The 24,196-nt window shown below is 19.5% G+C and overlaps 6 protein-coding genes across 6 annotated transcripts in view; 5 read left to right on the forward strand and 1 right to left on the reverse strand. All coding sequences in view use genetic code 6, as the record gives it.

Annotated features, from left to right (window-relative positions):
* TTHERM_00897120 (kinase domain protein) overlaps nucleotides 1–3,856 on the forward strand; it is a gene marked incomplete at both ends in the record, with an annotated part of 6,774 nt that extends 2,918 nt beyond the window's left edge. The window contains 11 exons of the mRNA XM_001021756.4: nucleotides 1,178–1,267; nucleotides 1,447–1,536; nucleotides 1,709–1,798; nucleotides 1,980–2,069; nucleotides 2,429–2,518; nucleotides 2,719–2,808; nucleotides 2,907–2,996; nucleotides 3,121–3,210; nucleotides 3,264–3,353; nucleotides 3,562–3,651; nucleotides 3,766–3,856. Of these exons, the coding sequence (XP_001021756.4) occupies nucleotides 1,178–1,267; nucleotides 1,447–1,536; nucleotides 1,709–1,798; nucleotides 1,980–2,069; nucleotides 2,429–2,518; nucleotides 2,719–2,808; nucleotides 2,907–2,996; nucleotides 3,121–3,210; nucleotides 3,264–3,353; nucleotides 3,562–3,651; nucleotides 3,766–3,856 (991 nt within the window). The remainder of the gene's footprint in view (nucleotides 1–1,177; nucleotides 1,268–1,446; nucleotides 1,537–1,708; nucleotides 1,799–1,979; nucleotides 2,070–2,428; nucleotides 2,519–2,718; nucleotides 2,809–2,906; nucleotides 2,997–3,120; nucleotides 3,211–3,263; nucleotides 3,354–3,561; nucleotides 3,652–3,765) is intronic.
* A 251-nt stretch (nucleotides 3,857–4,107) lies between these two features.
* On the reverse strand, nucleotides 4,108–10,226 carry TTHERM_000897130 (cyclic nucleotide-binding domain protein; the record flags this gene model as incomplete). Its single annotated transcript, XM_012799007.1, has 15 exons — nucleotides 4,108–4,370; nucleotides 4,589–4,678; nucleotides 6,293–6,382; nucleotides 6,629–6,718; nucleotides 6,964–7,053; nucleotides 7,285–7,374; nucleotides 7,621–7,710; nucleotides 7,951–8,040; nucleotides 8,211–8,300; nucleotides 8,559–8,648; nucleotides 8,894–8,983; nucleotides 9,191–9,280; nucleotides 9,532–9,624; nucleotides 10,081–10,130; nucleotides 10,188–10,226. 15 exons carry the CDS (start codon nucleotides 10,224–10,226, stop codon nucleotides 4,280–4,282), a joined length of 1,263 nt encoding a protein of 420 aa, XP_012654461.1. The 3' UTR covers nucleotides 4,108–4,279.
* Nucleotides 10,227–10,833: 607 nt separating this feature from the next.
* Nucleotides 10,834–15,897, forward strand: TTHERM_00898140 (kinase domain protein). Its single transcript, XM_001021759.3, has 18 exons — nucleotides 10,834–10,943; nucleotides 11,000–11,049; nucleotides 11,245–11,334; nucleotides 11,529–11,618; nucleotides 11,768–11,857; nucleotides 12,059–12,148; nucleotides 12,622–12,711; nucleotides 12,893–12,982; nucleotides 13,084–13,173; nucleotides 13,299–13,388; nucleotides 13,565–13,654; nucleotides 13,856–13,945; nucleotides 14,152–14,241; nucleotides 14,409–14,498; nucleotides 14,685–14,768; nucleotides 15,205–15,294; nucleotides 15,458–15,547; nucleotides 15,712–15,897. The coding sequence occupies exons 1-18, from the start codon at nucleotides 10,905–10,907 to the stop codon at nucleotides 15,800–15,802; spliced, it is 1,524 nt and encodes a 507-aa protein (XP_001021759.3). The 5' UTR covers nucleotides 10,834–10,904; the 3' UTR covers nucleotides 15,803–15,897.
* Nucleotides 15,898–16,627: 730 nt separating this feature from the next.
* Nucleotides 16,628–18,292, forward strand: TTHERM_000898144 (hypothetical protein; the record flags this gene model as incomplete). Its single annotated transcript, XM_012799008.1, has 7 exons — nucleotides 16,628–16,666; nucleotides 16,716–16,765; nucleotides 17,009–17,098; nucleotides 17,244–17,333; nucleotides 17,594–17,683; nucleotides 17,942–18,031; nucleotides 18,199–18,292. 7 exons carry the CDS (start codon nucleotides 16,628–16,630, stop codon nucleotides 18,290–18,292), a joined length of 543 nt encoding a protein of 180 aa, XP_012654462.1.
* A 1,255-nt stretch (nucleotides 18,293–19,547) lies between these two features.
* On the forward strand, nucleotides 19,548–21,098 carry TTHERM_00898160 (hypothetical protein; the record flags this gene model as incomplete). Its single annotated transcript, XM_001021761.3, has 4 exons — nucleotides 19,548–19,582; nucleotides 19,996–20,452; nucleotides 20,543–20,930; nucleotides 21,073–21,098. 4 exons carry the CDS (start codon nucleotides 19,548–19,550, stop codon nucleotides 21,096–21,098), a joined length of 906 nt encoding a protein of 301 aa, XP_001021761.2.
* Nucleotides 21,099–22,235: 1,137 nt separating this feature from the next.
* Nucleotides 22,236–22,646, forward strand: TTHERM_000898161 (hypothetical protein; the record flags this gene model as incomplete). Its single annotated transcript, XM_012799009.1, has 1 exon — nucleotides 22,236–22,646. One exon carries the CDS (start codon nucleotides 22,236–22,238, stop codon nucleotides 22,644–22,646), a length of 411 nt encoding a protein of 136 aa, XP_012654463.1.
* Between the last annotated feature and the right edge of the window lie 1,550 nt (nucleotides 22,647–24,196).

Below are 24,196 nucleotides of genomic sequence, written 5' to 3' on the forward strand. Positions count from 1 at the left end.
GATAAACAAGTGGCTAAAAACGGATAAATAAATATTAAATGTTTGAATAATTGAATATTATATGTTTTATCAAATAATACTTTGAAAAAGTTTTTTTAACCTAAAATATAGATACATAGATAGATTTTATTATTGTTTTTATATTTATTAATATTATATTCTTGTATGTTAATAAATACCTTATAAATAATAAAAAAAACGATCAAATCATTTGAAATTTGTAGTGTAAAATTATATGTTATTAAATAATATAAATGCCAAGCTTTTATATTCCAGTTAGATTTTAATCTTAAATAGTATCCATCAATCATATTAAGGAATTTAAGGGGTTAAAAATTGTAACCCCTAAATTAGATACCATGATTTAAAACCTTTTTAAAAAATTTAATGATGAATTAATTATTAAAGAAATTATTAGCTCCTCCTATAAAAATTTAATTGAAATAATAAATATTTAATCTTATTTGTGTTTTATGCATGAACTTCAATACAGTTTTTTTTTATATTGTTTAGAATTATTAATAGAAAAATAAACAAAAATAGTAAATTTAAATAAATGGAATAATAATACTAAATAATGAAATTTCATTTAAATAAGCTATGATATTTTAAATTTATAAAAGACATTAAATTAATTTCTTTTATATGACTATTTAAAACAATTAAAAGTAATTAAAGTATCTAATTTTTTCATTTTTTAAAAATACTGATAAATATTTGATATACAATTCAAAATAAAGACATTGTATATTTTACAACTAACTAACTAATTATAAAAAATTATAATTGAATATTTTACAACAAAAAAAAATGATATAACAAACTGAATCCTATTACGACTTAGGAAAAGTAAAAGATATATTTATTTAATTATGATTTGAATTTATTTTTACTTTGAAAAATAGTTTTTAAACTCTTCTTTATCTTCTCATTCTGATCTACTTATTGACCTGAGGTATTTATTTATATGAACTATGATATTATCAATTTTATTTAAAAATTTATTTACTATCAAATAAGTTTATTGTTTGTTTTAAATCTTATTTTCTTATTTAAAAAAGTAAAAATAAAATATTATCATAAAAAACAGAAAATACATACATAAAAACATAATTCTTATTTTTAATTTATTTTTAAATTATTAAATTGAGATATCTTTAATCAAAAATATAAATAGCTACTGCTAAATAGGAGATCATGGTGTTTAATAAATAAGTTCTGCTTTAAAATAATGTATTGAACTCTCAACTTTTAGAATAGATCTTGGGTAAATATTAACATAACATTTTTTTATTAAATATTTTAAAAAATATTACTGTATGTATATTTGTCTAATTAATTACATCCAAAAAATTTTAAATTATCTATTTCTCCATTAAATTTTACATAAATTGTTTTTAATTCCCTTTATATATAATTCCTTTTTGTTCGCCTAAATACTAATAGGTATAATTAAATAAGTAATGAGGGTGTATCATCTTTAATTTCTGCTCTGACTGACTGCCCTAATCTCTCAGTTTTGTAACTTGATCTTTAGTAAAAATATAATAAAAATATTCAATTTTATTTATTAAAATTATTTTCCTTCCATTATCCTATCCATCTATCCTTGCCTTGTATGTTTTTTTTCAGCTTTAAATTTAAATTTACTAAAATAATTTATTTCTCATTTAAGATGAAATCAAATTTATTTTTATTTTATTAAAAGCTAAAATAATATTAGTGAACTAGGTGCATAAAGTCTAAGCTGTGGTTTGAAAAAATTAGCTAAAATTTCAATATTAATTATCAATCTTGGGTAGAAATAAAATTTATTTATTTAATTAATTTAAAAATATATTTTTAAAATAAATGATTAAAAACTTAACATTTTAAAGAATTTATTTAGATATTTTATAATGGTCATAACAAATTTTATATTATTTAATTAATATTTATTTTTTTATTTTTGACAATTAGCTTTAATTTAAAATTAAAAGATTGAATTAAATTGGTTCATAGGGTACATTAAACTTAGGCTCTGCTTTTTTGAACTGCAATAGTCTCTAAAGTTTAACTCTCAAACTCAAGTTAAAATTATTAAAATGCTTTAATTAATTTACAATATTTAATAATTTAATTGCTAACTAAGAACAAAAATATATAAATAAATAACCAAATACATATATTTTATTAAAATAGTTTTGATCATATAAAAATTTTAATCTATTTATTTTTTAATGTCTATAAATCTTTAAGCTAATTACTTTAAATCCTATTAAATTTTCACCATATGAATTTAAAAATAATTAATTAATTGATTTAAGCCAAAAAAGTGTTTTTTTTGGGTGAATATTTAAGGACAGAGAATATATAAGGATTTACAGCAATTAGATTTTATTTAATTTTAATATTTTTTTAATTTATAAACAACTTATTAAATATAAAGCGATAATTAAATTGGATCATAAGGTCTATAAGGTTTAATCTCTAATTTAACAAGTTGCAGTAATCTTTCAAATTTGACACTAATTCTTTTGTAAAATTAGTCAATTTTAATTTATTTTGTTTACCTATTTGTTTAATTTATGATAGGAAATTTACAGAAACCTCTTTTATAACTTTTCTATTATATCCAATATTTATTCCTTTATCGCTTTTTGCTTTTTGATTTATCTCTTCTCTTTTTTTTATTAAAAATTTACAATTAAATTAATATTTATTTTAAAATGAAAATAGTGAAAATTAAATCGATGATTCAAGCGTTTCTTGTTTAGTTTCTATTGGTGAAAATTGCTCTAAATTATAAAGTTTAAAACTAAATCTTGAGTTAAATGCTTTTATATATTTAAAATTACCATACTATTTACTCTATTTGTTAATAATTTATTTTTTTTAATTTAACTTTTATTTATTATTTTTAATAGATGCAACCAAATAGGTTCTATAGGAGTATCACATATAGGTTCTGCTTTGGCTAGTTATACTCATATCAAAACTCTGGATCTCTATCTATCGTAAAAAAATTATATATTTATTTATCAATTTTGAAAAGTTTTTGGCTTACTCTTTACTTTGTAATTTTTTTATATGTACTCTTTTATTTTATATTTTCACATTTTTGTATTAAAATTTAAAAAGCTAAAACAAATTAGGGTCATAAGGTGCATCATGCTTGGGCTCTTCTTTGAAAAGCTGCTATAACATATCAAAATTGAATCTTTCTCTAGGGTGAAAATTTATTTGACTTAATTTAGTATATTTAATTAAATAAATATTAAAAGTGATAATTAAATTGGGGTATAAGGAATATTAGATTTAGCTACATCTTTGGCAATCTGCAATAATCTCTAAAATCTAACAATCGATCTCTAGTAAAATGAATTATTTTGTTAATTTTCTTATTAGAAGACTGAAAACTAACTATCTCTTGGTTTAGTTTTAAAGCTTTTATTGTTACACTTTTATCAATTTACTTTTTTTTTAGTTCAGATTTCTTTCAATTTTTCATATACTTTAGATTTTATTTAATTTGTCTTAATTTTTTATATATAAATAATTCTATTTTTAAATTTTTAAAAGCAATAATGGGATTGATGATGAAGGAGCTAGCGATTTGATTTCTGCTTTATCAGACTGCACTAATCTCACTATTTTAGAGCTTTTGCTTCAGTAAAATATATACTTTATATTTATTGTAAAATTTATATTTATAAATTTAGTCTTATTTACTTATCTTTAAAGGCTTAATTTGAGCATAATTTTATTAAATTTATAAATAAAAAGTTACAATTTGTTAAGTGAAATTGGTAAAACGAAACTGATCTTTCAGATCCTGAAATTTAAGAGATTAGTTTTCAAATAAATCTGCTTGTGATTTTTTATATAAATTAACATATTTTATTTCATATAAAATAAAAAACAAAATTGGAACTTGATACTTAAATACTTAATAAATACTACAAGTATATGTTTTATAATTGATGTACTATAAAAATCAATTTATTGTAATTCGTTAATAATTAAAACCAAACATTTCTCTAAATTTTTTCCTATTTTTTTTGTTGAGAGGAATTAACTCATTTAAGTATATTAAATTTTTAAATTTTTAATTTTTTTATTATATAAGCTATTTATTAACTAAAAAAAATATAAATTATAAAAATATAAAAAACAATAATTAAATCTATTAATAATTAAGGAGAAAAAACATTTTCAAATTATTATATTATAAAACATATAATATTCAATTATTCAAACATTTAATATTTATTCATCTTTTTTCACCACTCATTTATCATCAGAGTTATATTTTAAAGACGACTAATCTTTTTGATTTAATATACTTACTTTTTACTTTGAATTCTTATTATTCATTCAATTTATTATAACTTTTTTTATAAATTTGTGTAAATTTTAAATTAACATTAAATAAAATAAACTTTCAAATTAAAAATTTAAATTAATAAATAAAATAACATTAGCCGAATTAAAAAGATAAAAAAATAAATTATTAAAAAGCTATCAAATAAATTCAAAGAGTTTTGTTATTTTAAATCAGTTTTATAATTAAAAATATCACAATCCAAAATAAAAAAACTGTTTTTACTAAAGACCAAGTGTCAAATTTGAGAGATTGATACACTTTGCTAAAGCAGAACCTAAGCCTGATGCACCTTCATCACCAATTTTATTCCCACTTTTTAAATATTGAAGAAAAAATAAAATTTAATTTGTTATTTAGATGGAAAAAATGAAGAAAAAATATGAAATAATAAGATTAATGAAAAATAAAAGCAAAAGTTAAAGATAAATAAAATGATGAGTTAAATTAACAAAAAAAGAAGAAATAAAAGCAAGCAAGCACAATAAAAAGAAAAAGAAATATTAGCTTTATTGTTTTAAATTCGTTTTATAATTAAAAATATCACAATACAAAATAAATAAACTTTTTTACCGAATATCAAGTGTCAAATTTGAGAGATTAATGCACTTTGCTAAAGCAGAACCTAAGTCTGATACACTTTTATCACCAATTTAATTTTTACTTTTTAAATATTGAAGAAAAAATAAATAATTAATTAGTTAGTTATTTAGAAGGAAAAAATGAAGAAAAAATTAGAAATAATGAAAAATAAAAGTAAAAGTTAAAAAAAAATAAATTGATGAGTTAAATTAACAAAGAAAGAAGAAATAAAAGCAAGCAAGCACTATAAAAAGAAAAAGAAAAATGAACTTTATTACTTTAAATTCGTTTTATAATTAAAAATATCACAATCCAAAATAAATAAACTGTTTTTACCTAAGATTAAGTATCAAATTTGAGAGATTAATGCACTTTGCTAAAGCAGAACCTAAGTCTTATGCACCTGTTGCACCAATTTAATTTTTACTTTTTAAATATTGAAGAAAAAATAAAAAATTAATTAGTTATTTAGAAGGAAAAAATGAAGAAAAAATATGAAATAGTAAGATTAATGAAAAATAAAAGCAAAAGTTAAAATAAATAAAATGATGAGTTAAATTAACAAAGAAAGAAGAAATAAAAGCAAGCAAGCATAATAAAAAGAAAAAGAAAATAGAGCTTTATTGTTTTATATTAGTTTTATAATTAAAAATACAACAATCCAAAATAAATAAACTTTTTTACCGAAGATCAAGTGTCAAATTTGAGAGATTAATGCACTTTGCTAAAGCAGAACCTAAGTCTGATACACTTTTATCATCAATTTAATTGTAACTTTTTAAATATTGAAGAAAAAATAAATAATTAATTAGTTATTTAGAAGGAAATAATATTAAATAATAAGATTAATGAAAAATAAAGGGAAAGTTAAAAATAAATAAAATAATGAGTTAAATTATCAAAGAAAGAAGAAATAAAAGCAAGCAAGCACAATAATAAGAAAAAGAAAATAGAGCTTTTTATTTTAAATTCTTTTTATAATTAAAACTATCACAATCCAAAATAAATAAACTATTTTTACCTTAGATTAAGTGTCAAATTTGAGAGATTGATGCACTTTGCTAAAGCAGAACCTAAGCCTGATGCACCTTCATCACCAATTTTATTCCCACTTTTTAAATATTGAAGAAAAAAATAATAATTAATTAGTTATTTAGAAAGAAAAAATATTAAATAATAAGATTAATGAAAAATAAAAGCAAAAGTTAAAAATAAATAAATTGATGAGTTAAATTAATAAAGAAAGAAGAAATAAAATCAAGCAAGCATAATAAAAAGAAAAAGAAAATTTTAAATTCGTTTTATAATTAAAAATATCATAATCCAAAATAAATAAACTGTTTTTACCTAAGATTAAGTATCAAATTTGAGAGATTAATGCACTTTGCTAAAGCAGAACCTAAGTCTGATGCACTTTTATCACCAATTTAATTTTTACTTTTTAAATATTGAAGAAAAAATAAATAATTAATTAGTTATTTAGAAGGAAAAAATATGAAATAATAAGATTAATGAAAAATAAAAGCAAAGGTTAAATAAATAAAATAATGAGTTAAATTAACAAAGAAAAAAGAAATTAAAGCTAGCAAGCACAATAATAAGAAAAAGAAAATTGAGCTTTATTGTTTTAAATTCGTTTTATAATTAAAAATATCACAATACAAAATAAATAAACTTTTTTACCTAAGATCAAGTGATAAATTTGAGAGATTAATGCACTTTGCTAAAGCAGAACCTAAGTCTTATGTACTTTTATCATCAATTTAATTTTTACTTTTTAAATATTGAAGAAAAAATAAATAATTAATTAGTTATTTAGAAGGAAAAAATATGAAATAATAAGATTAATGAAAAATAAAAGCAAAAGTTAAAAATAAATAAAAAGATGAGTTAAATTATCAAAGAAAGAAGAAATAAAAGCAAGCACAATAAAAAGAAAGAAAAAAATGAGCTTTATTGCTTTAAATTCGTTTTATAATTAAAAATATCACAATCCAAAATAAATAAACTGTTTATACTAAAGACTAAGTGTCAAATTTGAGAGATTAATGCACTTTGCTAAAGCAGAGCCTAAGCCAGATACACCTTTATCACCAATTTAATTGGAACTTTTTAAATATTGATTTAGAAGGAAAAAATGAAGAAAAAATATGAAATAATAAGATTAATGAAAAATAAAAGCAAATGTTAAAAATAAATAAAATGGTGAGTTAAATTATCAAAGAAAGAAGAAATAAAAGCAAGCAAGCACAATAAAAAGAAAGAAAAAAATGAGTTTTATTATTATAAATTCTTTTTATTATTAAAAATATCGCAATTAAAATAAATAAAGTTTTTACCTAAGATCAAGTGTCAAATTAGAGAGATTAATGCATTTTGCTAAAGCAGAACCTAAGCCTGATACACCTTCATCACCAATTTAAATGGAACTTTTTAAATATTGAAGAAAAAATAAATAATTAATTAGTTATTTAGATGGAAAAAATATGAAATAGTAAGATTAATGAAAAATAAAAGTAAAAGTTAAAAATAAATAAAATGATGAGTTAAATTATCAAAAAAAGTAGAAATAAAAGCAAGCATAATAAAAAGAAAAAAAAAAAATCAGCTTTATTGTTTTAAATTCATTTTATAATTAAAAATATCATAATCCAAAATAAATAAACTGTTTTTACGAAAGACTAAGTGTCAAATTAGAGAGATTAATGCACTTTACTAAAGCAGAACCTAAGCCTGATACACCTTTATCACCAATTTAATTGAAACTTTTTAAATATTGAAGAAAAAATAAATAATTAATTCGTTATTTAGAAGGAAAAAATATGAAATAATATAATTAATGAAAAATAAAGCTAAAGTTAAAAATAAATAAAATGATGAGTTAAATTATCAAAGAAAGAAGAAATAAAAGCAAGCATAATAAAAAGAAAGAAAAAATGAGCTTTATTGCTTTAAATTCGTTTTATAATTAAAAATATCACAATTAAAATAATAAAAGTTTTTACCTAAGATCAAGTGTCAAATTTGAGAGATTAATGCACTTTGCTAAAGCAGAACCTAAGCCTGGTGCACCTGTTGCACTAATTTAATTTTCACTTTTTAAATATTGAAGAAAAAATAAATAAAATGATGAGTTAAATTTACAAAGAAAGAAGAAATTAAAGCAAGTAAGCACAAAAAAAAGAAAAAGAAATATGAGCTTTATTGTTTTAAATTCGTTTTATAATTAAAAATATCACAATACAAAATAAATAAACTTTTTTACCGAAGATCAAGAGTCAAATTTGAGAGATTAATGCACTTTGCTAAAGCAGAACCTAAGTCTGATGCACTTTTATCACCAATTTAATTTTTACTTTTAAAATATTGAAGAAAAAATAAATAATTAATTAGTTAGTTATTTAGAAGGAAAAAATGAAGAAAAAATATGAAATAATAAGATTAATGAAAAATAAAAGCAAAAGTTAAAAAAAAATAAAAAGATGAGTTAAATTATCAAAGAAAGAAGAAATAAAAGCAAGCAAGCACTATAAAAAGAAAAATGAGCTTTATTACTTTAAATTCGTTTTATAATTAAAAATATCACAATCCAAAATAAATAAACTGTTTTTACTAAAGACCAAGTGTCAAATTTGAGAGATTAATGCACTTTGCTAAAGCGGAACCTAAGCCTGATGCACCTTTATCACCAATTTAATTGAAACTTTTTAAATATTGAAGAAAAAATAAATAATTAATTAGTTATTTAGAAAGAAAAAATATGAAATAATAAGATTAATGAAAAATAAAAGCAAAAGTTAAAAATAAATAAAATGATGAGTTAAATTATCAAAGAAAGAAGAAATATAAGCAAGCACAATAAAAAGAAAGAAAAAAATGAGCTTTATTGCTTTAAATTCATTTTATAATTAAAAATATCACAATCAAAAATAAATAAACTGTTTTTACTAAAGACCAAGTGTCAAATTTGAGAGATTAATGCATTTTGCTAAAGCAGAGCCTAAGCCTGATACACCTTTATCACCAATTTAATTGAAACTTTTTAAATATTGTAGAAAAAATAAATAATTAAATAGTTATTTAGAAGGAAAAAATGAAGAAAAAATATGAATAAAATGATGAGTTAAATTAACAAAGAAAGAAGAAATAAAAGCAAGCATAATAAAAAGAAAAATGAGCTTTATTGTTTTAAATTCGTTTTATAATTAAAAATATCACAATCCAAAATAAATAAACTGTTTTTACCTAAGATTAAGTGTCAAATTTGAGAGATTAATGCACTTTGCTAAAGCAGAACCTAAGCTTGAAGCACCTGTTGCACCAATTTTATTGGAGCTTTTTTTTAAATAAAAAATATATAATTTATTAGTTATTTAGAAGGAAAAAATGAAGAAAAAATATGAAATAGTAAGATTAATTAAAAATAAAAGCAAAAGTTAAAATAAATAAAATGATGAGTTAAATTAACAAAGAAAGAAGAAATAAAAGCAAGCATAATAAAAAGAAAAATAAAAATGAGCTTTATTGTTTTAAATTCGTTTTATAATTAAAAATATCACAGTCCAAAATAAATAAACTGTTTTTACCTACTAAGATTAAGTGTCAAATTTGAGAGATTAATGCACTTTGCTAAAGCAGAACATAAGCCTGATGCACCTGTTGAACCAATTTTATTGGAACTTTTTATTGAATAAAAAATATATAATTTATTAGTTAATTAGAAGGAAAAAATATGAAAAAATAAGATTAATTTAATTAATAATTAGTTAAACTAACAAAGAAAGAAAAAAAATTAAGCAAGCACAATTAAAAGAAAAAGAAATAAAATAAATTAAAAGAGCTTTAATGTTTTAAATTAAATTTTATAATTAAAAATATTAAAATCCAAAATAAAAAAATTGTTTTTATTAAGTGTAAGTGTTAATAGCAAAAAATGAAGAAAAAATATCAAATAATAAAAAATGAATAATAAATAATTCAAAATTGAAATCAAAATTAAGTTGAAATTGCTAAAAATTTTTGTATAAATAGAAATTAATGAATAGTGGTGAAAATTTCTATTATAAAAAATTATTTTTTTAAATAAATTGAAAGTTGAAATAAAAAAATTAAAAATATTTTTTATTTTAATATACTTTAGACTAATATGGAGAACCTAATGAGATTAAAGTGAAGAGTTTAAAAACTTTTTTTATTAATTTATATAAATTTAAAGGATATTAATAAAAAAATTAATAATTACTTCTTCTAATTTGTTGTATTCTTTAATCTATTATACCATTTATTTTTTTTTTCAAAAATATTGAGTAGCAATTTATGGAATTTAATTAATTAATTAATATAATAATTATCTAATATTAATTTATAAATTTGCTTTTATGAAGAGAGATCACAAAAAAATTAATTTCATATTCATTATTAAATCTTAATATTATTATTTAAAACTTATACTTAAAAATATAGCAGGTATTAGAGATTGGCAGTTAGTCATATTAGAAAAAATTCTAGTAATTAAAAGTTTAATGATGAATTAATTACTTTCTAAAAAAATTATTAGCTCCCCCTATTAAAAATTAAACAGAAATAATAAATGCATAATGTCATTTGTGTTTTATGAATTTCAATATTGTTTTCTATAAAAAGTGTTTCGAATTAAAAATATAAAATAAATAAAAATAGTGAATTTAAATAAAGAAAATAATAATATTAAATAATTATTTGCCATTTAAATAAGCTATAGTGTTTTAAATTAAAGACTTTAAATTAACTTTTGTTATTGCTACTTTTATGAACAATTTAAAACAATTAAAAGTTATTAAAGTGAATAATTTTTTCATTTAAAAAAAATATTGATAAATATTTGATTTAGAATTCAAAATAAAGTTATTACATATTTTACAACTAACTAATTAACTAATTAATTATCAAAAATTTAATTGAATATTTTTCAAAAAAAAAAATGATTTAAAAAACGCAATCCTTCTACGATTTAGAATAAGTAAAATATTTATTTGTTTAATTATGCTTCGAATTTATTTTTACTTTTAAAAATAGTTTTTGAGCTCATCTCTATCTTCTCATTATGATCTTCACATTGACCTCAGGTATATATATGAACTATGATATTATTATATTTATTTAAAAAATTATTTACTTTCAAATTAGGTTATAGCTTATTTTAAATCTTATTTTCTTATTTAAAAAACTAAAATAAAATAATAAAAAACTAAAAATACTTACATACATAATTCTAATTTTTAATTATTTATTTGATATATCTTCAATAAAAATATACATAGCTACTGCTAAATAGGAGATCATGGTGTTTAATCAATAAGTTCTGCTTTAAAAAAATGTATTAACCTCTCAACTTTTAGAATAGACCTTGGGTAAATTTTAATACCATGTTTTTTGTTTGTTTAAATATGTTAAAAAATAATTACTTATAAATTTGTCATATTAATTAAATACAAAAATTTTTAATTTTCCATTTCTTCATTTAATTTTATATTAGTTATTTTTAATTAGCTTTATATTATTCCTTTTTTGTTAGCCAAAATACTCATTTAAAAAATTTAAAAAGATCTAATTAAATAAGCAACGAGGGTGTAACAGCTTTAATTTCCGCTTTGGCTGATTTATCTAATCTCTCAGTTTTATAACTTGAACTTTAGTAAAAATAAGATGATAATATTCAGTTTTATTTAACAGAATTATTTTCCATTTATATTTTCTATACTTTTTTCTTTTTTTCAGTTTAATTTTTTAATTTTCTAAAATAAATTTATTTTAAATAAAAATTTACTTAAATTTTATTAAAAGCTAAAATAATATTAGTGAAATATGTGCATAAAGTCTAAGCTGTGCTTTGAAAAACTTAACTAAAATTTCGATATTAATTATCAATCTTGGGTAGAAATAAAATTAAATTAATTAATTCAAAATAATTTTTTATATTAAATGATTATAACATTTTAAGGAATTTATTTAGAAATATTACTATTATGATTTTAGATTAAATGGTCATAACAAATTTTATACTTTTAATAGCCATTTAATTAAGATTTCTCATTTTATTATTTGACAATTATCGTTGTTTTAAAAAATTAAAAGATATAATTAAATTGGTTCCTAGGGTACATTAAATTTAGGCTCTGCATTTGTGAATTGCAATAGTCTCTAAAATTTAACTCTCTAACTCAAGTTAAAATTATTAAAATGCTTTAATTTACAACACTTAATAATTTAATTGCTAACTAAGAACAAAAATAAATAAAAAAATAACCAAAAATATTTTAAATAAATAAATAAATAAAGAGTTTTCTTCTTTTTAAAAATTTTAATCATTTTATTTTTTAATGTCTTTCAATTTTAAAATTAAATTAATTACTTTAAATTTTATTACATTTATTTTCACCCTATTATGGACAATTTAAAATTCTAATATAATTTATTTGGGTGAAATTTCAAATCTAAAAAAATTAAATTCAAGGTAATTTTTCATATTTTTTCATTAAAAATTAATCTTTCAAAAGATTCTTTATCAAGCAATACAAAAAAGTTTTTTTTAGGTGAATATTTAATTAAGTAAGTAAGAATTTAAAAGGATTTACAGCAATTAAATTTTATTTATTATGAATATTTTTTTAATTATAAATAACTCATTAAATATAAAGTGATAATTAAATTGGTTCATAAGGTCTATAAGGTTTAATCTCTAATTTAACTAGTTGCAGTAATCTTACAGATTTAACACTAATTCTTTAGTAAAATTAGCCAATTTTAATTTATTTTAATCAATCATTTGTTTAATTTATGATAAAAAAGTTACAGAATCCTCTTTTATAACTTTTAAATTATATGAAATATTTATTTATTATTTTTTGATATTATCACTTCTCTTTTAAATTAAAAATTAAATTAATATTTATTTTAAAATGATATTAGTCAAAATTAAATCGATGATTAAAGTGTTTCTGCTTTAGTTTCTATCGGTGAAAATTGCTCTAAACTATCAAGTTTAACACTAGATCTTGGGTAAAATGCTTTATATTTTTTAAATTAAATTACTTACTATCAACTCTATTTGTTTATAATTTATTTTTTTCAATTTAAAATTTATTTATTATTTTTAATAGTTGTAACTAAATTTGTGCTTAAGGAGTATCACACATGGGTTCTACTTTGGCTAAATTTACTCATATCAAAACTCTGAATCTATATCTATAGTAAAAAAAATTTTATTTATTAATAAGTTATGAAAAATTTTTGGCTAACTATTAACTTTTTAATTTTTATTATTTGTACTCTTTTACTTTATATTTTCATATATTTTTATTAATTTTTAAAAAAGCTAGAACAAATTAGGGTCATAAGGCACATCGTGTTTGGGTTCTTTGTTGAAAAGCTGCAATAATATATCAAAATTAAATCTTTCTCTAGAGTGAAAAATTTGTTTGATTTAATTTAATATATTTAAAAAACTTCTTAAATTAACCCTTCCAGCTAAAATATTTGCTTGTTTTGTTAAATTTATAATTTATAATTTATTTATTTCTTTGCTTATAAATTGATTTTTTAGTTAAAAAACAAATAAATAATTAAAATAAATTTTAATAGTGAAAATTAAATCGGGGTATAAGGAATATCAGATTTAGCTACTTCTTTGGCAATCTGTAATAATCTCTAAAATTTAGCAATCCATCTGAAGTAAAATGAATTATTTTATTAATTTTCTTATCAAAGAAGGCTGATAAATTAACTAACTATATTTATTGGTTTTGTTTAAAAGCTTTTATTATTACATTTTTGATCAATTTATTTATTTAATTTTTCATATATTTTAAATCTTATTTAATTTATCTTAAACTTTTTTATTTTATAATAATTTTATTTTTTTACTTTTCAAAGCAAAAATGAAATTGATGATGAGGGTATTAGAGCTTTGATTTCAGATTTATCAGAATGCACAAATCTCTGTATTTTAGAACTTTCGCTTCGGTAAAAAATCTATTTTTTGTGAAATTTATATTTGCTAAAAGGATAGATAGATAGATAGATAGATAAACTACATTTGCTTTGTTTTACATTTTTGCTTTCAATTTTTTTAAATCCGAATTTCATGTTAGCCTAGCCTATTTTTTATATATTTTATTTAAATATTTAATTTTTTTGTTTAAATTTATAATATAAAAATTTATTTGAAGTAATAACTAAATTGGTGAATAAGGCGTTTCAGGTTTAGATTCTATTTTCTTAAAGTATAAAAAACTGTCAACATTTAATATTGACCTAGGGTAAAATAATTTTTACTTCTGTTCAGATTATTTTGTTTTTAATATTAAAATTTTTATTTTTTTAATAAGTCTGATAGCTAATATTGCATTTTTATTACATTTTATTTTAAAATAATTTGATTGTTATAATGAAAATAATATTAAAATAAATTTGAATATATAAAAAGTGGAAATTAAATTGGTGCTACTGGTATTTAAAGCTTAAGTACATCTATTAGAAACTGTTCAAATCTATCAAATTTAACTTTAGCGCTTTAGTAAATTAATTTATTTGATTATTTTATAATTAAATATCAAAACTAAAAATTTTTATTTGGTTTTAAATTGATTTTTAGTTTTACGTTTTTTTTTTGTTCTAATTTTATAACTAACTTTCATATTTTAATTTATTTCACTGTAACATGATTTTGCTAATTTTTTTTTCTATTCAAAAATATTAAAAGCAACTGTTAAATTGGTACATAAGGTGTAAAAGATTTACCTCTGGCATGCTATTCTAATCTACAAAGTTTAAGTATCATCTTAGGGTAATGAGTTTATTTGATTTGTTTTTGTTAATTAAAATTAATATACTTGAAACCTATAACTAAGTGATAATTAATATTCAAAAGTATTAAATTAAAAATTTTCACAAAAAATCCTCTAAAAAGTTTATTTTGGGCAGATATGTTAAAATGATTATTCCTCATTAATAAATTTATATTGATATTAGTATTTTTAGAAAATAATTAAGAAATAGTTAATAATAAAAAGAAATGTTACAAAGAATTTTTAAAATCTATACTAATTTTAATATAAACAGAAAAGCGAAAATTGTTAAATTTTAAAGAAAAGAAAATAGTTTGATATGAATGTCGATATACAAAATTTTATTATAACTTCAATTTGTAATTTTAAAATTGATAAATAAATATCCTCTTTATTTTCATATAAGCTTATTAAATTAAAAATTTTTATAATAAGTTTGAATTAAATTGACGATGTGGGTGTTTCTAATTTAGGTTCTGCTTTGGAAAATTGCACCATTCTCTTCGATTTGAAATTGTATTTAGGGTAAGCATATTTATTTTATAATATTTTATTGTATTATTTTTTTATAAAATTCTGTGGTTTTATCATTTATAACATAATTCCTAAGTTAAGTTAATTATTTTAATTTACTCTTGTCACCTGTTTTTTCATAATAAGTAACACACACACACATATTATATAAAAGCTAAAATTAAATTGGTGACCAAGGTGCTTAAAATTTAGTCTTAAGTTTGGCAAACTGCTCCAGTATCTTAACTTTATTGCTTGAAATTGAGTAAAAATATCTTCTTTACTTTATTAAATAACTTATTAAAAATTACCAAAAAATATTTTTTCATTTGGCAGTTTACTTTTTATTCACAATTAATTAGTTTATATATTTATTTTTAAATGCTTAATTTTATTTAGTATATTTTTAATTAATTAATAAATAATAAGATAAAATTAATTAAGTGAAGTTGGTAAAACAAAATTAACCTATCAGATCCTCAAATTTAAGAGATTAGCTTTCAAATAAATTAGCTTGTGATACATATAAAAATTATCATATTTTATTCAATATAAAATACAAAATAAAATTGAAACTTGTTACTTAAATGCTTATTCTGTATTTTTTTATGATAGATGATTTATAAAAATGAATTATTTATTTATTTTCAATTTTTTGCAGTTCCTTAATAATTAAGACCAACTATCTCCCCTAAATTTTTTACTCCTTACTTTAGCTGGTATTAATTGAAATTTTCTGACATTTTTTTAATATGATATTAATTAATTTCAAAAAATTATTATTAAAAAAAACATAATAATAATCAATATATTTTATAAAAGTAAATATCTTAATTTTCTATTTTTTAGATTTTTCTTTTTTTAACTCATGTAATTTCTCTTTTGAATTATAAAAATTTAATTTAGTATAAAAAAAAATTTATTGTTAATTATATAATAAAACTTTTTAATCCAATAAATATTTTTGAATTTATTTAATTTTAGTTAAAGTATTTTTTTTTAATTAAAATATCTAGATAATTATACCATAAACTCTCATGATCTAGGATTTCGGATATTCGATTTCCTAAATCCGAAATGTGAATTTAATTACAAGAATTTTTCAAATATCACTAACTTCCCATCTCTAATTCCTACTAAATTTTTAAGTATATATTTTAAATACAAATATTAAAATTAAATAATTAATGTTAAATTAATTTTTCTTTAATACCTCTTCATAAAAGCAAATTTATAAATTAATATTTGATAATTAATTAATTATTAAATTTTCTTTTTTCTTTTTATCCATTTATAATTAATTAAATTCCATAAATTTCTATTCAATATTTTTGAAAAAAAATAAATGATATAATAGATTAAATATTACAAAGAATTAGAAGAAGTAATTATTTATTTTTTTATTAATATTCTTTAAATTTAAATAAAATAAGTTTTTAAGCTCTTCACTTTTATCTCATTAGGTTCTCCATATTGATCTGACGTATATTTAATTTATAAAAATTATTTTTACTATTATTAATATTTTTTGTATTTTAACTTTGTTTGATTTATTTTCTATTTTATTTTGCATGCTATTTTTTTCCATTTTTTGTTAATTTAACTCATCATTTTATTTTCAACGTTTGCTTTTATTATTAATTAATCTTAATATTTCATATATTTTCTTCATTTTTTCTTCAAATTAACTATTTAATTATGTATTTTTTCTTCAATATTTAAAAAGTAGCAATAATATTTGCCCAAAGGGTGCATCAGGTTTAGGTTCTGGTTTAGCAAATTGCATTAATCTTTCAAATTTGACACTTGGCCTTGGGTAAAAACAGTTTATTTGTTTTGGATTGCGATATTTTTAAATAAAAAATTTAATTTAAAACAATAAAGCTCTTTTTTCTTTTTATTGTGCTTGCTTGCTTTTTTTTTTCTTTCTTTGTTAATTTTTTTCTTCAATATTTAAAAAGTTGGAATTAAATTGGCGATGAAGGTGCATCAGGCTTAGGTTATGGCTTAGCAAATTGTATTAATCTCTCAAATTTGACACTTGATCTTTAGTAAAAACAGTTTATTTGTTCTTGATTGTGATATTTTTAAATATAAAAACTAATTTAAAACAATAAAACTCTTTTATTTTTTTCTTTTTATTGTGCTTGCTTGCTTTTTTTCTTCTTTCTTTGTTAATTTAACTCATCATTTTATTTTCGACTTTTGATTTTATTATTAATTAATTAATCTTATTATTTCATATTTCTTCTTCATTTTTTCTCTATAATTAAGTAATTAATTATATATATTTTCTTTAACATTTAAATAGTAGGAATAATATTGGTGCAATGGGTGCTTCAGGCTTAGGTTCTGGTTTAGCAATTTGCATTAATCTCTCAAATTTGGCACTTGATCTTTAGTAAAAACTGTTTATTTGTTTTGGATTGTGATATTTTTAAAAATAAAGCTAATTTAAAACAATAAAGCTCTTTTATCTTTTTCTTTTTATTGTGCTTGCTTGCTTTTTTTGTTCTTTCTTTGTTAATTTAACTCATGATTTTATTTTCAACTTTTGCTTTTATTCTTAATTAATTAATCATATTATTTAATATTTTTTCTTCATTTTTCCTTCTAATTGACTATTTTATTATATATTTTTTCTTCAATATTTAAATAGTGGCAATAAAATTGGTGCAATGAGTGCATCAGGCTTAGGTTCTGGTTTAGCAAATTGCATTAATCTCTCAAATTTGAAACTTGACCTTACGTAAAAATAATTTATTTGTTTTAGATTGTGATATTTTTAACTATAAAAAATATAAAACAAAAAAGCACTTTGAATTTATTTGTTAGCTTTTATTTGATTTTTTTCATTATCTTTTTTATTCCACTAATATTATTTTATTTAAAATTTACACAAATTTATTATAAAAGTTCTAACGAAATGAATGAATCATAAAAATTCAAAGTAATAAGCAAGTGTCTTAAATCAAAAAGATTAGTTGTCTTTGAAAAAAAATTCTAATGATAAACAAGTGGCGAAAATAGGATGAATAAATATTAAATGTTTGAATAATTGAATATTATACATTTTATAATAGAATATTTTGAAAACGTTTTTTTAACCTAAAAAATAGATACATAGATAGATTTTATTATTGTTTTTATATTTATAAATACTATATTTTTTAAGTTAATATTTAGCTGAAAAATTTAGAATGATTCTTAATTATTAAAAGTTTTATTCAATTGAAAATATCCTTTTTTATTTATATAATATTGAGGTAGTTCTCTTTGTTTGCTTTTCTATTTTGTTAAGCTGAAAAAAATTAGTAGAACATATTAATTTCTAATTTATTTCAATACAGATATTTATATTATTAAAATAAAATTTAATATATTAATTTGAAAAGTATTACTTAGCAGATAAAAATTGTTTTTGAATTCAAGAATGTATTTATTCTGAATTGTATTTGATTATTTAGTTTAAAATTTGCTAAATATTTGTATTGAAATAAATTAATGATTTCAACTATTTATTTTTATTAAACTTTATTGAAATATTAGCTTTTAATGATTTAGTAAAATGAATGAATCACTTGAATGATATAACTAACAATTAGAAAATGAATCAAACTAATATTTTCTTACATTAATTACATTATCTAAATAGTATAGTTGATCATTATTTAAATATAAAGTATTATTAATCAAAAATATAAAAGAAAGATATTTATCATTACAATTAATAGAAGAATTATGTATGTTTTTACAAATATTTACTTAATTCGGAATATTTGTTTTTCATAAATAAAAGATTTGATAATATCATAATAAATTAATCAATAAACCAAAAGTTGATAAAAAGTTCGTAATTTGCTTTTAGAAATATCAAATAAAAAGTAGAAAGAAAACATACAAAACTAAATATACGCTAAAAAATGCTAACAAAACTTTTTATCTTGATAATAATACCAATTATTTTAGCATTTTTAAGTGCTATTACAAGCTAACTGGCTGCTCTTTATTATAAAAACATATACATAAATTAATATTGTGATAATCTCTTTCAGAACCAAGTGAAAATTAGCTCCTCAACGACTTAGTATATCTCATATCGCTTGAGCAAAGAAATATATAAATTTCCTTTCTACTTAAATATCATAAATTCTTTCTCGCAAAAAATCATTTAAGGCAAAGTAAAACATCATCCAAAACATCGTCCAGCTCTAGTAAATTACATACTTGTATATCTACAGCAGGAAAATAAAGAATTAATTGAGATGGCTGAAAAAAATCCATTTTTAGTTGATGGTTGGTAAATAAATTTAACTTAATTGATTTTGTTTTACATTTCTTCAAACTTATACAAAAAACTATCTCAATTAGAGTTTCTTTAATTTAAAATGAAAATGCATCTTTGTTTAAATTTTCAAAACCGAATTTATTTTTTAAGTAAATGCAAGTAAAGTGTTTTATCATGTGTTTAGGTATGCTTTGCATTATATTAACTGATAAAAAAATATATATACACCTTGTTGGATTTAGCATCAAATTTGACTTTACTTTATTTGAAATAAAATAGACATCAAAATTTACCATAAAAATAATAATTAATTAATAATTTTAGATATGAGTTGATTCGAGTATGTATCAATTTATTCACTAATTAATTTATTGATAAGAGAAAATGTAATCCAAATTGAATAATTTAGTAATTTTATTATATAGGTATCAGCAAAACGAAACACACATGAATAATTTAGATAGTTTTGGAAAAATGCTGATTTAGAATTATACTAAAATGAATTTCCTCATCAAGTCTATTGAACATTAAAATTTTGTGACTGCAAGAAGCGACAATTTTGAGAAGATTCCATTTTAATCTGTATTTTATGCTTCAGAATAAGGTGGATTTCTTTTCGCTGCTTATTCTAATACTTCTCTTTCAAATTTAGTTGAGCAAAACAATTAACAAGGAAAATATTAATATGATCCTAGAAATCGTTTTTGGTATTAGAATAGTTTAAATTAAACTTCATTTTACATGAATTCGCCAAATTTATCTTATGGTAAAAACATTCCTTATATGTCATAATTCGGATGCTAAAAATTGATGTTTTATAATCCTGTCACAGAGAAAGTTGAAAACCATCATGTGTAATGCATTGAAGCGATGCTTTCGAATGTATCAAATTATTTTGATAATATTATAAAATCTTCTAAATAATATTATATTATTGATCCTAGATCTTTATCTATAATTTACAATTCTTAGAAAGATTATAATTAGTTTTAGTTCAACTAAATAGATAACTTTTTCAATGTTGAGTTGGAATATTTGTAAGATTAAAAACAATCATTATATTTTCAAAATATGATAAATGAAAATTACAACAAATGGGTCTTTAGTACTTCAAGTAATTTCACAACTTTTTAATAAATGGCAAATTAAAGCTAATTCTAAGTAGTTTTTGACTATAAAAGGAATTCATCTGTTTATAAAGTCATCATTAATCCAGTAATTGGATATGATGATATCCCAAAATATATCAGTCAATACTCTAATTCTAATGGGTAGTAGTTAGAGTATGTGTACTTATAAATTAATATGATTTCAAACGAAGATTTAAGAGCAAAAACAGATTCTTTAATTAAACTCTCAAGTATTTTATTTATACCAGCTTTGGTCTTCATAATAATAATTGGCATATTTCTAATTATAGTAACTTTTTAGTTTGTGAATCTTACTAAAAAATAGATTTATAACCCAATAATTAAACTTATTTGCATATTAAAAAAAATTAGTATGCTTAAAAAATATAGCAATATGAAAGAAATAATTATTGAATTTGAAAAGAATTCAGATAAAATATTTCCATCTCATGAAACCAAGCTGCTTTATAAGATTTTTTATGATTTATTTCAATAACTTTAATATTTAACTGAGCATTTTTTTATTGAGAATCAAGGAAAGACTTTAATTGATTTGAGTAAAAAAGTTAACTTTTTTAAAAAATTTAAAAACTACTACGCAATAGGAATTGCTCATAACAATATAGGTAATATATTGTTAAATTAGTAACATCATTTTTAGTCTTTGGAGCACTTTGAACAATCAATTATTTATGCTAAATACGAAATATAAGAATTTTGTGAAAAAATTGATAATATTGATTTGCTTAAGATTCTTTAGCCATATTGTTTTAAAGATTTTTTATAAGATAACAAAGAAAATAAAATGAATTAACATTAATCAATAATAAATAAGGTATCTTCTGTATCAATTAATTAAATGTTTGATAAACATACAGATAATTCTAATGTTAAATAAATAAGCAATCGTAGTCAATTTGGCAGTCAAAGAATCGCCAAATCTAATAAACAATAAAAAAAAAGCCATCGATGCACAGTTGATAGTCAAATATTAAAAGAAGATTACTTATCAAATGCAGAATTATTTTACTTAGACAATTTACTGATTGATGAGAAACTAAAAAAGGAAAATCCTTGTTGTAGAACTGTTGTTAATAGCTAGTAAAAATCTGATTAAGAAAGAGAAGAAGAATATTTAGAATTTTAAGAATTACTTTAAAATTTATTTTTTAGAAAATTAAATTACATTACTGCTTTAATTGTTTTTTAATAGACATTGGACTCAAATAAAAATTAAATAAACTAATACAATTTTTGGGTTTAAATAAAATAGCTGAATAAAGAACTAGTTTAATTGTCTTCTCATTTACCTTCGTCAGAAAGCATACAAGCAATATGTCAGTGCATATTTTCTAAATGCAATTTTAGCATGTTCAAATTTAAAAAAGCAGAATATACATTTTAAAAATCTAAACAAATAATAAAAGTACAGCAAGAAAAGCTAAAGCAAAACAGAACTTAAAAAAATGAATCTGAAGAAAAAAATAAATTAGAAGGTTTAATAGCAAACTAAAAATAAGCATTGATTTAATAAAATGTGGTAGCAAGTGAAAAATAAATTATTTAAAATGATTTTAATATAAAAAAAGAAATTAGAAAGGAAACATTTGATTCTTATTAAAATTACAAAAATTATCCTTTAATTTAAAATTATAAAAACTCTCCTTAAAGTTAAAATAATTAAAATTACAAAAATTCTCCTTTAAATTAAGATCATAATAGTTATTAGAGCTCATATTTTGTTCCTCTCTCTGAAAGAATAAACTAAGGCTTTTCATAGCATTTTTTTATATAAAAAAATATTTAACAAACTGACACGAACTCTTAAAAATATAATTCACCAAAAAAAATAAATATTGAACACAACCATTCTAAAATAAATGAAACAAATTACACCAATAAAGTTTATTTAAGCAATTAAAAAAACAATAAACTTTCACTATTGAATTTACCTGCAAACAATCTATATGAATATATTTAGTTTAACTATGCTGAATACCTTATATTTACTAAGCAATATAAAAAGGCAGCCTATATTCTTACAAGTCTTTTGGAAAAAGGCAGATGCTTAATGTCAAATATGCCTTACAGGATAATCTATAAATTGAAAAATATTTTTGATTTATATGGAATAAAAGATAACTCTATCATTGAACAGCAGCAAAGATTTAACAAAGACAAAAAAATTACAATTGTAATTTCTTTTGAGATGCAAAGTTAAATAGAGAGAATTAATACATAATTTAATTAATAAGGAATCATTGGAGGCGATATTGTAGATTTTCATGCAAAACAAGTTTAGTTGTACAAAAGAATTGTTGATGAAATTTTAGTGGAAAATAAAGATAGAATTTCTGTTTATTTGAGCTATCTGAACATCAATTATTTATAATAATTTATGACACTGATACAAATCAATTAATTAAATTCGATTAAAAAATGTATTTTAAGTTAATTAAATCATTTGATTAGTCAAAATAAGATATTTAAATAAAAAATACTCTCTTAACACACTCAACACGAAGATCCTTTAACATTTTATAAAGCTATTTATCCTAGGAATACAATCTTGCATAATAACTCCTTTGAATACTTTGAATCTAATTCTTCAAGCATTTCTTTAACGGAACAACAAATTGACTTTTAAGAAAACATTTAATTAAATAAAACAAAAGACAACAGCTAACGTTTTCATTTCATTACAGATTAAAAAAATTATCTTATTAATGTTTAAAATTAAAATGAAAGCTAAAAAAATATTTTAGAAGACAATTTAACTATATTTCAAAATGATGTTTGCAACTTATAATCTTCATAAAGCAGTTAATTGTAATAAATAAATACAGACTAAACTTTGATTAAACACTCAGATGAAAATAAAACAAGAAAGAACAGCTCAGAAAATTAGATAAAAGAAAATATTTAAGTGAACAAATAAACAACATCTAATATAAAAAAAAATAAAATACCAATAGATAATGAAAAAAAATTAAATAACTAATCAGATAAAATACTTAACATCTAAGCGAATTTAGATTAGATAGAAATTAAAAGAAATAAATAAATGAAATAAGAAATCATTAATGATATTTAAATATTTTAAAACAAAGAAATGTCTGACATAGAAGCTACATAAAAATCTATTGAAATAAATAATTCTTTTCATTATTTTATTAGGCAGGCTTTGAATTAACTCTTATTTGAATCAATAAGTTATAAGTTTGGTGAATATAATTTCAATTGCTCTAAATAAAGAAAATCTGACTTATTAAAGTAAAACTTTTATGGGCATTTAGAATAACAATCTGTGAAATAGACTAAATTAAATGATTGCTAACTAAACCTTAAATTAATATTATATCAAACTGATTCAGTTTAGATATTTTAAAACGATCTATTTAAAAGCTTGTGTAAATTGTTGTCTACATTAAACATTTAAATTTTAATATTTTCTAATAAAAGAGGTTCTAACTTCATTGAAAGAAATGAAAATTAA

This window comes from Tetrahymena thermophila (assembly GCF_000189635.1).
Source record: "Tetrahymena thermophila SB210 genomic scaffold scf_8254543, whole genome shotgun sequence".
NCBI lineage: Eukaryota > Ciliophora > Oligohymenophorea > Hymenostomatida > Tetrahymenidae > Tetrahymena > Tetrahymena thermophila.